Source organism: Eucyclogobius newberryi, unplaced genomic scaffold (assembly GCF_026437365.1).
Source record: "Eucyclogobius newberryi isolate DKJ021-1_F unplaced genomic scaffold, fEucNew1.0.hap1 SCAF_23, whole genome shotgun sequence".
NCBI lineage: Eukaryota > Metazoa > Chordata > Actinopteri > Gobiiformes > Gobiidae > Eucyclogobius > Eucyclogobius newberryi.
In genome coordinates, this window is record NW_027315868.1 from 1,236,164 (window position 1) to 1,250,649 (window position 14,486).

Below are 14,486 nucleotides of genomic sequence, written 5' to 3' on the forward strand. Positions count from 1 at the left end.
GTCTGAGGCCTCCAGGTGACGCTCATGGGTCAAATGTCATGTATGAGGCCTCCAGGTGGCGCTCACGGGTCAAATGTCATGTCTGAGGCCTCCAGGTGGCGTTCATGGGTCAAATGTCATGTCTGTGCGGCCTCCAGGTGGCGTTCATGGGTCAAATGTCATGTCGGTGCGGCCTCCAGGTGGCGTTCATGGGTCAAATGTCATGTCTGTGAGGCCTCCAGGTGACGCTCACGGGTCAAATGTCATGTCTGAGGCCTCCAGGTGACGCTCACGGGTCAAATGTCATGTCTGAGGCCTCCAGGTGACGCTCACGGGTCAAATGTCATGTCTGAGGCCTCTAGGTGGCGCTCACGGGTCAAATTTCATGTCTGAGGCCTCCAGGTGGCGTTCACGGGTCAAATGTCATGTCTGTGAGGCCTCCAGGTGGCGTTCACGGGTCAAATGTCATGTCTGAGGCCTCCAGGTGGCGCTCATGGGTCAAATGTCATGTCTGAGGCCTCCAGGTGGCGCTCACGGGTCAAATGTCATGTCTGAGGCCTCCAGGTGGCGTTCATGGGTCAAATGTCATGTCGGTGCGGCCTCCAGGTGGCGTTCATGGGTCAAATGTCATGTCCGTGCGGCCTCCAGGTGGCGTTCATGGGTCAAATGTCATGTCTGTGCGGCCTCCAGGTGGAGTGATGTGACGGCGGTTTCCACGGCAACAGCTTTGGGCTCGAGGCCGAGAACACAGGACTGAGGTCACGCTTTACACACTCGCCCTCTGAGGTCATGAGGGCCACGCCTTTCAACAACTCTCATTGTTTAAAGTCCTCAGGTGAACTCTCAGGGTCAGAGGTCAGAGGACAGACAGAGGAGACGGTCAGCATCCCCGCCGTTGCCCCCGTCCGGCAGCGTCCCCCCTGCCGTCACCCCCGCGTCCTCGCCAGTCGCGTGTCCTCGTCCAGATGTTCTCCTGACCAGAGCTCAGAGAACAGGTGTCCTCATCCAGATGTTCTCCTGACCAGAGCTCAGAGAACAGGTGTCCTCGTCCAGATGTTCTCCTGACCAGAGCTCAGAGAACAGGTGTCCTCGTCCAGATGTTCTCCTGACCAGAGCTCAGAGAACAGGTGTCCCTCGTCCAGATGTTCTCCTGACCAGAGCTCAGAGAACAGGTGTCCCTCGTCCAGATGTTCTCCTGACCAGAGCTCAGAGAACAGGTGTCCTCGTCCAGATGTTCTCCTGACCAGAGCTCAGAGAACAGGTGTCCTCGTCCAGATGTTCTCCTGACCAGAGCTCAGAGAACAGGTGTCCCTCGTCCAGATGTTCTCCTGACCAGAGCTCAGAGAACAGGTGTCCTCGTCCAGATGTTCTCCTGACCAGAGCTCAGAGAACAGGTGTCCTCGTCCAGATGTTCTCCTGACCAGAGCTCAGAGAACAGGTGTCCTCGTCCAGATGTTCTCCTGACCAGAGCTCAGAGAACAGGTGTCCTCGTCCAGATGTTCTCCTGACCAGAGCTCAGAGAACAGGTGTCCTCGTCCAGATGTTCTCCTGACCAGAGCTCAGAGTTGGAGATGAGTCTCACGTGCTGCTCGCTTCAGTCACAAACACAAAAACTGTATCTCATAAACTCATATTTCAGAAGAAGCAACATGTTTGTTTCAGCTCCTGCATTTCATACGTCCAGAGAAACGCAGTTGACCTCCTATAGGCCCCTCCCCCCTGCCATCAGGCCCCGCCCCTTGCCATCAGGCCCCGCCCCTTGCCATCAGGCCCCGCCCCCTGATCCCTGACAGCGACTCTGACTGTAAAAGCTCTGAAGCAATGTCCATGCATTTCTGTGACGTATTCTGTAGCGAGCAGAATAAGGTGAAGGCCCCCCGGACCGCCCAGGCCCCCCGGACCGCCCAGGCCCCCCGGACCGCCCAGGCCCCCCGGACCACCGCCCAGGCCCCCCGGACCACCGCCCAGGCCCCCCGGACCACCGCCCAGGCCCCCCGGACCACCGCCCAGGCCCCCCGGACCGCCCAGGCCCCCCGGAAGGTTGCGGGTCACTGGATCTGGCCGGTTGCGGGTCACTGGATCTGCCCGGTTGCGGGTCACTGGATCTGCCCGGTTGCGGGTCACTGGATCTGGCCGGTTGCGGGTCACTGGATCTGCCCGGTTGCGGGTCACTGGATCTGCCCGGTTGCGGGTCACTGGATCTGGCCGGTTGCGGGTCACTGGATCTGCCCGGTTGCGGGTCACTGGATCTGGCCGGTTGCGGGTCACTGGATCTGGCCGGTTGCGGGTCACTGGATCTGGCCGGTTGCGGGTCACTGGATCTGGCAGGCGGAGCTGGGCGCAGACTGGCAGCACATACACGTGGCGTTCACAGACTTGGGCGGGATCAAGTCCAGGTCTTCGTCGTCCGGGATCTCGTCCAATCGGTAGCCGTCCTTCAGCAGCTGGATGTTCAGGTCCTGGTTTATTTGCTAAAAGAAGCAGAACCGTTTTAACAGGAACTAAAGAACTCAAAATGCACGCTAACACGCACGCCGACACGCCACGCCGACACACACACTAACTCAAACTGTGAAGAACTCAAACTGTGAAGAACTCAAACTGTGAAGAACTCAAACTGTGAAGAACTCAAACTGTGAAGAACTCAAACTGTGAAACCAGAACCACTTTAGTCCAAACACTCAAAAGAAAATAAAGCTGAATGTGTCGCTGATGAGGCTTTTGTGGAGCAACAAGAACATGTTCTACGGTCTTTTTATTCACTGAAGCAAAATGGTTCTATGGGTCTGTGGTTTTATGGTTCTATGGGTCTGTGGTTATATGGGTCTGTGGTTTTATGGTTATATGGGTCTGTGGTTTTATGGTTCTATGGTTTTATGGTTCTATGGTTTTATGGGTCTATGGGTCTATGGGTCTGTGGTTTTATGGTTCTTTGGGTCTATGGTTTTATGGGTCTGGTTTTATGGTTCTATGAGTCTGTGGTTTTATGGTTCTGTGGTTTTATGGTTCTATGGGTCTGTGGTTCTATGGGTCTGTGGTTCTATGGTTTTATGGGTCTGTGGTTTTATGGTTCTATGGGTCTGTGGTTCTATGGTTCTATGGGTCTGTGGTTCTATGGTTCCATGGGTCTGTGGTTTTATGGTTGGTGACTCAAACCAAAGTAAAGTTCTTCAGTACCTGCTCCCTCAGACATCTCACCTCGGCTGAGGAGTATCCAGACGAAGAGTATCTGGACATGTCGAAGTCGTCGTCACTGAAAGGCACAGTTAAGATGAGCACGCACGCTAGCACGCATGCAAAAACGCACGCTAACACACACACGCCGACACACAGGCTAACACGCAAGCTAACACGTAAGCTGACACGCAGGCTAACACGCACACGAAAACGCACGCCGACACACATACTAACACGCAGGCTAACACGCACGCCAATACGCACGCTAACACGCACACGAAAACGCATGCCAACACGCACACCGACACGCAAGCTAACACACAAGCTAACACGCACGCCAACAGGCACACGAAAAAGAAAGCGCACACGAAAAAGAAAGCGCACACGAAAACGCACACGAAAACGCATACTAACACGCAGGCTAACACGCAAGCTGAACGCACGCCAATACGCACGCCAATACGCACACAAAAACGCACACAAAAACGCACACGAAAACGCACGCCGACACGCACGCCGACACGCACGCCGACACGCAAGCTAACACACAAGCTAACACGCACACCGACACGCACACCGACACGCACGCCGACACGCACGCCGACACGCACGCCTACACGCACGCCGACACGCACGCCGACACGCACGCCTACACGCACGCCTACACGCACGCCTACACACGCCTACAAACACGCCTACACACACGCCTACACACACGCCTACACACACGCCTACACGCAAGCTGACATGCAAGCTGACACGCACGCCGACACGCAAGCCAACACGCACGCTAACACGCGCAAGCTAACGCGCATACCAGCACGCACGCCTACAAGCAAGCTAACACGCACGCCAACACGTAAGCTAACACACGCCAACACGCACGCCAACACGCACGCCAACACGCACGCCAACACGCACAGCAACACGCACAGCAACACGCACAGCAACACGCACAGCAACACGCACAGCAACACGCACAGCAACACGCACAGCAACACGCACAGCAACACGCAAGACAACACGCAAGACAACACGCAAGACAACACACAAGACAACACACAAGCTAACATACAGCGGAACACACGAGGTAACACACAGTGGAACACACGAGCTAACGCACAGTGGAACACACGAGCTAACACACAGTGGAACACACGAGGTAACACACAGTGGAACACACGAGGTAACACAGTGGAACACACAGTGGAACACACGAGCTAACGCACAGTGGAACACACGAGCTAACGCACAGTGGAACACACGAGCTAACACACAGTGGAACACACGAGCTAACACACAGTGGAACACACGAGCTAACACACAGTGGAACACACAAGCTAACACACAGTGAAACACAAAAGCTAACACACAGTGGAACACACGAGCTAACACACAGTGGAACACACGAGCTAACACACAGTGGAACACACGGGCTAACACACAGTGGAACACACGGGCTAACACACAGTGGAACACACGAGGTAACACACAGTGGAACACACAAGGTAACACACAGTGGAACACACGAGCTAACACACAGTGGAACACACGAGGTAACACACAGTGGAACACACGAGGTAACACACAGTGGAACACACAGTGGAACACACGAGCTAACGCACAGTGGAACACACGAGCTAACGCACAGTGGAACACACGAGCTAACACACAGTGGAACACACGGGCTAACACACAGTGGAACACACGAGCTAACACACAGTGGAACACACGAGCTAACACACAGTGGAACACACAAGCTAACACACAGTGAAACACACAAGCTAACACACAGTGGAACACACGAGCTAACACACAGTGGAACACACGGGCTAACACACAGTGGAACACACGAGCTAACACACAGTGGAACACACGGGCTAACACACAGTGGAACACACGAGCTAACACTCAGTCGAACACACGAGCTAACACACGAGCTAACACTCAGTGGAACACACAAGCTAACACACGAGCTAACACTCAGTGGAACACAGAAGAGAACAACCCCTGCATGTTCCATGTGTTGGGGCGTGTTCTTCAGGAGAACATGAGAACTCTCACCTGTCTGTGTCCAGAGCCACCAGAGGCTTCTCGTCCGGACTCTGATCCAACGATGAGTAGCCTTTGTTTGGGACCACCAGCCTGAGAGGACAGAGAGAGAGGACAGAGAGGAGAGGACAGAGAGAGAGAGAGGACAGAGAGAGAGAGAACAGAGAGAGAGGACAGAGAGAGAGAGAACAGAGAGAAAGAGAACAGAGAGGACAGAGAGAGAGGACACAGAGAGGACACAGAGAGAGGACAGAGAGAGAGAGAGGACAAAGAGAGAGGACAGAGAGAAAGAGGACACAGAGAGAGGAAGAATTCTCTGAGCTTGTGTTGTAGAAAAAGCTTCAGTTGTTTCATCTGGACTCAGTTAGAAAAATTAGACGTTTCGACTTCATCCAAGAGTCATTGTCAATAAAAGAATTTAGGTCGAGAACTCCGATATTTATACTATTCTGTGGTAAGTCCAGCCCATTGGGAGGAGCCTCCTGAAGAGGAAAGAGTTGTTTGTTTCAACAGAAACTCCCCCCTTGTATCTACCGAGCCTATTCAACCCTTTAATGGGCTGTTAGAATCCCCTTTGTCTTTGTGAGACCCTGGCTCACTCGCCCTGAGGACCTGATTAGCATCTAGCACCTGGTCCTCTGGTCTGTCGGAAAAACTGCAGAGAATTTTTAGACAACATGAAGTCCCTGTTTATTTCAAACCAGGAAACTAAGACAAAAACTGGTTCATCCTAAGGACAAGTTGCCGACTCAAAAACAGAGCAATGTAGTTTATTCTGTCCAATGCAGTGAAGAAAGTTGAAAGAACGTTACATAGTGAGACTAAACAGCCTCTACACAAGAGGCTTTATCAGCACAGAAGACACTGGAGTTCAGGACCACAGGGCGCCGTGCATCTCCATCTTGAAGCCTTTAATCACTCGTTTGAAGACGGTGAGGTGAAGATTTGAAGCAGGAGAAAAGATGGTTTGAAAGAGGAGTTAAGGAAGCTATTCTTGTTAAAAAAGAAAGACCTTCTTTAAACAGAAATGGAGGGCTAAGGTTTAATCTTCCTGTAGTCTACAATGGTATTCTGAACCCCTGGAGAGTTACAGACAGTGACCCTCCAAAGGTAAAGACAGACGTTTTGCCTTCTGAGAGAACTCCTCCCTCCAAAAAACGTTGAACAGAACAGCAGAGGTGAGGTTTAGTTATTCAAGAAATTGTACATCTTGATGTTCTTTAAAACAATCAGTGACAAAACAAATAGGAAAAACATGCCCCTGACAGGTCTCGACCTCCCAACACTGATGTCCTCAGACTCATGCTCTGCTGTCCAGGCTCGTCTTGTGTCCTTCACTTCTTCCAAAACCTCAGTTAAATTATGTAGAAAAGGCCAAATTGGTCAGATTGCATGACGTGCTGTAAACACCGCCCACTTTCTACATGCAGCCAATCATACATCAGTTCAACAAAAAAACAATGAAACAGGTAAAGAGATTTGAAGCCACTGCTGGATTCAAACCCTGGTCCCTGCGTCCCAACCCAACGCTCCACCTGCTGCACTAACCACTTACTGATGTCATAGTGCATTTTTAAAAGATCCAGGACCTGGTTCCGCCATATATATGTGCGCGCGCGCACGCGCACGTAATATACATACTATATATGTAATATACATGCTATATATAGTAATATACATGCTATATATGTAATATACATGCTATATATGTAATATACATGTTATATATATGTAATACATCAGCTCTGATCAGTCAGATGGTGATCAGGTACTCATCAGTGATGAGGAGCTGCAGTAGCTAACAACAGGATGTATTTGGTCCATTACAGGAATGTTAGGGGAACAAAGAAGATTAATTATAAGCAAAACTGTAAACTGCTTTTATCATGAGTCCAGATGATACAATTGAACCCTGCTGGACAAATGAGGGATTACACCAAAGCATTTACCCTGTTATTGGTGTTTGAAGATGCTCTCGAGTACCTTTGGCGTCTCATTTAAAACGTTTAAAATGTCTCTAACTGAACTGTGGCTCCACCTACTGGCAGCAGATGGAACTGCATGAGAAAGAGCTCAGATTGAGTCCGGAGATGATGTCCAGTGAAGTTAAATGTCCAGTGAAGTTAAATGTCCAGTGAAGCTAAATGTCCAGCGAAGTTAAATGTCCAGCGAAGTTAAATGTCCAGCGAAGTTAAATGTCCAGCGAAGTTAAATGTCCAGCGAAGTTAAATGTCCAGCGAAGTTAAATGTCCAGCGAAGCTAAATGTCCAGCGAAGCTAAATGTCCAGTGAAGCTAAATGTCCAGTGAAGCTAAATGTCCAGTGAAGCTAAATGTCCAGTGAAGTTAAATGTCCAGTGAAGTTAAATGTCCAGTGAAGCTAAATGTCCAGTGAAGCTAAATGTCCAGTGAAGCTAAATGTCCAGTGAAGCTAAATGTCCAGTGAAGTTAAATGTCCAGTGAAGTTAAATGTCCAGTGAAGCTAAATGTCCAGTGAAGCTAAATGTCCAGTGAAGCTAAATGTCCAGTGAAGCTAAATGTACAGTGAAGCTAAATGTACAGTGAAGCTAAATGTCCAGTGAAGCTAAATGTCCAGTGAAGCTAAATGTCCAGTGAAGCTAAATGTCCAGTGAAGTTAAATGTACAGTGAAGCTAAATGTCCAGTGAAGCTAAATGTCCAGTGAAGCTAAATGTCCAGTGAAGCTAAATGTCCAGTGAAGTTAAATGTCCAGTGAAGCTAAATGTCCAGCGAAGCTAAATGTCCAGCGAAGCTAAATGTCCAGCGAAGCTAAATGTCCAGCGAAGCTAAATGTCCAGCGAAGTTAAATGTCCAGCGAAGTTAAATGTCCAGCGAAGCTAAATGTCCAGCGAAGTTAAATGTCCAGCGAAGCTAAATGTCCAGTGAAGCTAAATGTCCAGTGAAGCTAAATGTCCAGTGAAGTTAAATGTCCAGCGAAGTTAAATGTCCAGCGAAGTTAAATGTCCAGCGAAGTTAAATGTCCAGCGAAGCTAAATGTCCAGCGAAGCTAAATGTCCAGTGAAGCTAAATGTCCAGTGAAGCTAAATGTCCAGTGAAGCTAAATGTCCAGTGAAGTTAAATGTCCAGTGAAGTTAAATGTCCAGTGAAGCTAAATGTCCAGTGAAGCTAAATGTCCAGTGAAGCTAAATGTCCAGTGAAGCTAAATGTCCAGTGAAGTTAAATGTCCAGTGAAGTTAAATGTCCAGTGAAGCTAAATGTCCAGTGAAGCTAAATGTCCAGTGAAGCTAAATGTCCAGTGAAGCTAAATGTACAGTGAAGCTAAATGTACAGTGAAGCTAAATGTCCAGTGAAGCTAAATGTCCAGTGAAGCTAAATGTCCAGTGAAGCTAAATGTCCAGTGAAGTTAAATGTACAGTGAAGCTAAATGTCCAGTGAAGCTAAATGTCCAGTGAAGCTAAATGTCCAGTGAAGCTAAATGTCCAGTGAAGTTAAATGTCCAGTGAAGCTAAATGTCCAGCGAAGCTAAATGTCCAGCGAAGCTAAATGTCCAGCGAAGCTAAATGTCCAGCGAAGCTAAATGTCCAGCGAAGTTAAATGTCCAGCGAAGTTAAATGTCCAGCGAAGCTAAATGTCCAGCGAAGTTAAATGTCCAGCGAAGCTAAATGTCCAGTGAAGCTAAATGTCCAGTGAAGCTAAATGTCCAGTGAAGTTAAATGTCCAGTGAAGTTAAATGTCCAGTGAAGTTAAATGTCCAGTGAAGCTAAATGTCCAGTGAAGCTAAATGTCCAGTGAAGCTAAATGTCCAGTGAAGCTAAATGTCCAGTGAAGCTAAATGTCCAGCGAAGCTAAATGTCCAGCGAAGTTAAATGTCCAGCGAAGTTAAATGTCCAGCGAAGCTAAATGTCCAGCGAAGCTAAATGTCCAGCGAAGCTAAATGTCCAGCGAAGTTAAATGTCCAGCGAAGCTAAATGTCCAGCGAAGCTAAATGTCCAGTGAAGCTAAATGTACAGTGAAGCTAAATGTACAGTGAAGCTAAATGTCCAGTGAAGTTAAATGTCCAGTGAAGCTAAATGTCCAGTGAAGCTAAATGTCCAGTGAAGCTAAATGTCCAGTGAAGCTAAATGTCCAGTGAAGCTAAATGTCCAGTGAAGTTAAATGTCCAGTGAAGTTAAATGTCCAGTGAAGCTAAATGTCCAGTGAAGCTAAATGTCCAGTGAAGCTAAATGTCCAGTGAAGCTAAATGTCCAGTGAAGTTAAATGTCCAGCGAAGCTAAATGTCCAGCGAAGTTAAATGTCCAGTGAAGCTAAATGTCCAGTGAAGCTAAATGTCCAGTGAAGCTAAATGTCCAGTGAAGTTAAATGTCCAGTGAAGCTAAATGTCCAGTGAAGCTAAATGTCCAGTGAAGTTAAATGTCCAGTGAAGCTAAATGTCCAGTGAAGCTAAATGTCCAGTGAAGCTAAATGTCCAGTGAAGTTAAATGTCCAGTGAAGCTAAATGTCCAGTGAAGTTAAATGTCCAGTGAAGCTAAATGTCCAGTGAAGTTAAATGTCCAGTGAAGCTAAATGTCCAGTGAAGCTAAATGTCCAGTGAAGTTAAATGCTACTGCTTCTGACGAGGAACAATGTCAAGCTCAAAGAGAGAAAGTGTCAATTTAGCTTCATATTTTTATGAGTGGTATTTTTAACTAGACGTTCAGGCTTGAGATAAATCTGTTTGTACCGTGTTCGTGAGTTCTTCTTGGGCTGCGTGTTCACGGGGCTCCCCACAGAACCGCCCTTCACCGAGCCTTTACGAGCCAGGTCCCTCTGCTTCTCTGAAGGAACCACAAGGACCTCATGAGGACCCATGGGGACCAAAGGGACACATGGGGACTCATGAGGACCCATGGGGACCCAAGGGGAAACATGAGGACCCATGAGGACCCAAGGGGACCCATGAGACCTCATGAGGACCCATGGGTCCTCATGAGACCGTGGGTGCAGTTACCTATCTGGACCTGCAGGGGGGAGGGCTTGTAGTTCAGAGCCACAGTTTCTCCTTTAGAGTCTGGACCGGCCTCAGAGGACGAGGCCCCTGGGTCCTGAAACACACATGTATAGAGTGACATCACTGTAGAACACGCCTCCCGCCCTCACACCTCAACCCCGCCTCCCAGCCTCACCCCGGCCCCGCCCACACACCTGCCCCCTGCTTCTACACTACGGGAGGGCATCTGAAGCAGACGAGGATCTGCCTCTGCACATTGTGGATTACACGCTGCATCTTCAGCCAATCACAGGCCCCGGTCAGGTCATGTGACAGTGGTCTGATAATGATCCATGACAAATCCATTTGAGCCGCAGTCGTCAGCACAAGACGATGTCACGCTCCAGAAGTCTGAAGCTTCTGACTCTTTCACACGTTTATGAAGAACTCCAGCTTTCAATTCAAAAGGTTCATCTGCAAAAACTGCAGGAGTCATTCATGTGTCAGAGGCTCCTGAACGTGACCTAAAACACCACTGTGAGCTCAGGCTCCGAGGGGCTGCGGGGGCTCCGAGGGGCTGCGGGGGCTCCGAGGTGCTGCGGGTGCTGCGGGGGGCTCCGAGGGGCACTGAAGGGCTCCGAGGTGCTGCGGGGGGCACTGAAGGGCTCCAAGGTGCTGCGAGGGGCTCCGAGGTGCTGCGGGGGGCTCCGAGGGGCACTGAAGGGCTCCGAGGTGCTGCGGGGGGCACTGAAGGGCTCCAAGGTGCTGCGAGGGGCTCCGAGGTGCTGCGGGGGGCTCCAAGGTGCTGCGAGGGGCTCCAAGGTGCTGCGAGGGGCTCCAAGGTGCTGCGGGGGGCTCCAAGGTGCAGCAAGGGGCTCCAAGGGGCACTGAAGGGCTCCATGGGGCTTCGAGGGGCTCCAAGGTGCTGCGAGGGGCTCCAAGGTGCTGCGAGGGGCTCCAAGGTGCTGCGAGGGGCTCCAAGGTGCTGCGGGGGGCTCCAAGGGGCTGTGGGGGGCTCCAAGGGGCTGTGGGGGGCACTGAAGGGCTCCATGGGGCTGCGAGGGGCTCCAAGGTGCTGCGAGGGGCTCCAAGGGGCTGCGAGGGGCTCCAAGGGGCTGCGAGGGGCTCCAAGGTGCTGCGAGGGGCTCCAAGGGGCTGTGGGGGGCTCCAAGGGGCTGTGGGGGGCTCCAAGGTGCTGCGGGGGGCTCCAAGGGGCTGTGGGGGGCTCCAAGGGGCTGTGGGGGGCACTGAAGGGCTCCATGGGGCTGCGAGGGGCTCCAAGGTGCTGCGAGGGGCTCCAAGGTGCTGCGAGGGGCTCCAAGGGGCTGCGAGGGGCTCCAAGGTGCTGCGAGGGGCTCCAAGGGGCTGCGAGGGGCTCCAAGGGGCTGCGAGGGGCTCCAAGGTGCTGCGAGGGGCTCCAAGGGGCTGCGAGGGGCTCCAAGGTGCTGCGAGGGGCTCCAAGGTGCTGCGAGGGGCTCCAAGGGGCTGTGGGGGGCTCCAAGGGGCTGTGGGGGGCACTGAAGGGCTCCATGGGGCTGCGAGGGGCTCCAAGGTGCTGCGAGGGGCTCCAAGGGGCTGTGGGGGGCACTGAAGGGCTCCAAGGTGCTGCGAGGGGTCAGTCCAAAGAAAGAACAAACTATCCCAGCCCCGGACCCTCCATCACCAGCCCGGCTCCCCTGGCCCCACTCACACATCCCGGGGAGCATCCTAAGCGCTCGCGTTAGCTTCACATTCGCGTCACATTCGCTTCATATCCGCGGCTGTTTCGCGTCACATTCGCTTCACGTTAACTTCAAATTCGCGTCACATTCGCTTGACGTTCGCTTCAGGTTCGCTTCAGATTCGCGTCACATTCGCCTCACATTCGCTTGTCATTCGCTTCACGTACGCTTCAGATACGTATCACATTTGTCTCACATTCGCGTCACATTCGCTTCACATTCGCGGCTGTTTCGCTCACCACCGTCTCCCCGTTCACCCGAGGCACCTGGAACCGGTCCATTTCCTCCATCATTTTGTCCAAACACGAGCTCGAAACGCGTCTCAGTTCGAGTTCAGCGCGTGCTCTGGTTTCGCGCTTCGTTTGCGGCAGTTTGAAGGTGAAAATAGGCGCGTTTTAGCGGAATATTAGCTCGCTCTGCTCCATCTTCACAGAGGTGACTCGGCAGCGGCTAACGCCAGGAGCTAACGGCTAACGCAGCGGACACGCCCCACTTCCGGGTTCAGGAATATTCATGAGCAGCGCGACCAATCAAAAAGCAGCATTAGAGAAGAAGTAAGAGGGGACCAAAACAAGACCAAAACAGGTCTAAAACAGGACCAAAACAGGTCTAAAACAGGTCTAAAAACAAGGTCAAAACAGGTCTAAAAACAAGGTCAAAACAGGTCTAAAACAGGTCTAAAAACAAGATCAAAACAGGTCTAAAACAAGACCAAAACAGGTCTAAAACAGGTCTAAAACAAGACCAAAACAGGTCTAAAACAGGACCAAAACAGGTCTAAAACAGGTCTAAAAACAAGGTCAAAACAGGTCTAAAAACAAGGTCAAAACAGGTCTAAAACAGGTCTAAAAACAAGATCAAAACAGGTCTAAAACAAGACCAAAACAGGTCTAAAACAGGTCTAAAACAAGACCAAAACAGGTCTAAAACAGGACCAAAACAGGTCTAAAACAGGTCTAAAAACAAGGTCAAAACAGGTCTAAAACAGGTCTAAAACAAGACCAAAACAGGTCTAAAACAGGACCAAAACAGGTCTAAAACAGGTCTAAAAACAAGGTCAAAACAGGTCTAAAACAGGACCAAAACAGGTCTAAAACAGGTCTAAAACAAGACCAAAACCGGTCTAAAACAGGTCTAAAACAAGACCAAAACAGGTCTAAAACAGGTCTAAAAACAAGATCAAAACAGGTCTAAAACAAGACCAAAACAGGTCTAAAACAGGTCTAAAACAAGACCAAAACAGGTCTAAAACAGGACCAAAACAGGTCTAAAACAGGTCTAAAAACAAGGTCAAAACAGGTCTAAAACAGGACCAAAACAGGTCTAAAACAGGTCTAAAAACAAGGTCAAAACAGGTCTAAAACAGGTCTAAAAACAAGATCAAAACAGGTCTAAAACAAGACCAAAACAGGTCTAAAACAGGTCTAAAACAAGACCAAAACAGGTCTAAAACAGGACCAAAACAGGTCTAAAACAGGACCAAAACAGGTCTAAAACAGGTCTAAAAACAAGGTCAAAACAGGTCTAAAACAGGACCAAAACAGGTCTAAAACAGGTCTAAAAACAAGGTCAAAACAGGTCTAAAACAGGTCTAAAAACAAGATCAAAACAGGTCTAAAACAAGACCAAAACAGGTCTAAAACAGGTCTAAAACAAGACCAAAACAGGTCTAAAACAGGACCAAAACAGGTCTAAAACAGGTCTAAAAACAAGGTCAAAACAGGTCTAAAACAGGTCTAAAACAAGACCAAAACAGGTCTAAAACAGGACCAAAACAGGTCTAAAACAGGTCTAAAAACAAGGTCAAAACAGGTCTAAAACAGGACCAAAACAGGTCTAAAACAGGTCTAAAACAAGACCAAAACAGGTCTAAAACAGGTCTAAAACAAGACCAAAACAGGTCTAAAACAGGTCTAAAAACAAGATCAAAACAGGTCTAAAACAAGACCAAAACAGGTCTAAAACAGGTCTAAAACAAGACCAAAACAGGTCTAAAACAGGACCAAAACAGGTCTAAAACAGGTCTAAAAACAAGGTCAAAACAGGTCTAAAACAGGTCTAAAAACAAGATCAAAACAGGTCTAAAACAAGACCAAAACAGGTCTAAAACAGGTCTAAAACAAGACCAAAACAGGTCTAAAACAGGACCAAAACAGGTCTAAAACAGGTCTAAAAACAAGGTCAAAACAGGTCTAAAACAGGTCTAAAAACAAGATCAAAACAGGTCTAAAACAAGACCAAAACAGGTCTAAAACAGGTCTAAAACAAGACCAAAACAGGTCTAAAACAGGTCTAAAACAAGACCAAAACAGGTCTAAAACAGGTCTAAAACAAGACCAAAACAGGTTTAAAACAGGACCAAAACAGGTCTAAAAATAAGACCAAAACAGGTCTAAAACAGGACCAAAACAGGTCTAAAAACAAGATCAAAACAGGTCTAAAACAAGACCAAAACAGGTCTAAAACAGGTCTAAAAACAAGGTCAAAACAGGTCTAAAACAGGTCTAAAAACAAGATCAAAACAGGTCTAAAACAGGTCTAAAACAAGACCAAAACAGGTCTAAAACAGGACCAAAACAGGTCTAAAAATAAGATCAAAACAGGTCTAAAACA

At 49.2% G+C, this 14,486-nt stretch overlaps 1 protein-coding gene across 2 annotated transcripts; it reads right to left on the bottom strand.

Annotated features, from left to right (window-relative positions):
• Positions 1 to 2,028: 2,028 nt before the first annotated feature.
• LOC140372441 (protein FAM219A-like) lies at positions 2,029 to 12,401 on the bottom strand. Of its 2 annotated transcripts, none has more exons than XM_072459538.1 (6): positions 12,113 to 12,401; positions 10,174 to 10,267; positions 9,907 to 10,000; positions 5,221 to 5,301; positions 3,157 to 3,232; positions 2,029 to 2,450 (listed from the first exon to the last, which is right to left on the bottom strand). In XM_072459538.1, the coding sequence occupies exons 1-6, from the start codon at positions 12,164 to 12,166 to the stop codon at positions 2,292 to 2,294; spliced, it is 558 nt and encodes a 185-aa protein (XP_072315639.1). In that variant the 5' UTR covers positions 12,167 to 12,401; the 3' UTR covers positions 2,029 to 2,291. The 2 variants fall into 2 exon arrangements, with proteins under 2 accessions (XP_072315639.1, XP_072315640.1); XM_072459539.1 differs by having other exon boundaries at positions 2,156 to 2,450; positions 3,178 to 3,232; positions 12,113 to 12,392.
• Between the last annotated feature and the right edge of the window lie 2,085 nt (positions 12,402 to 14,486).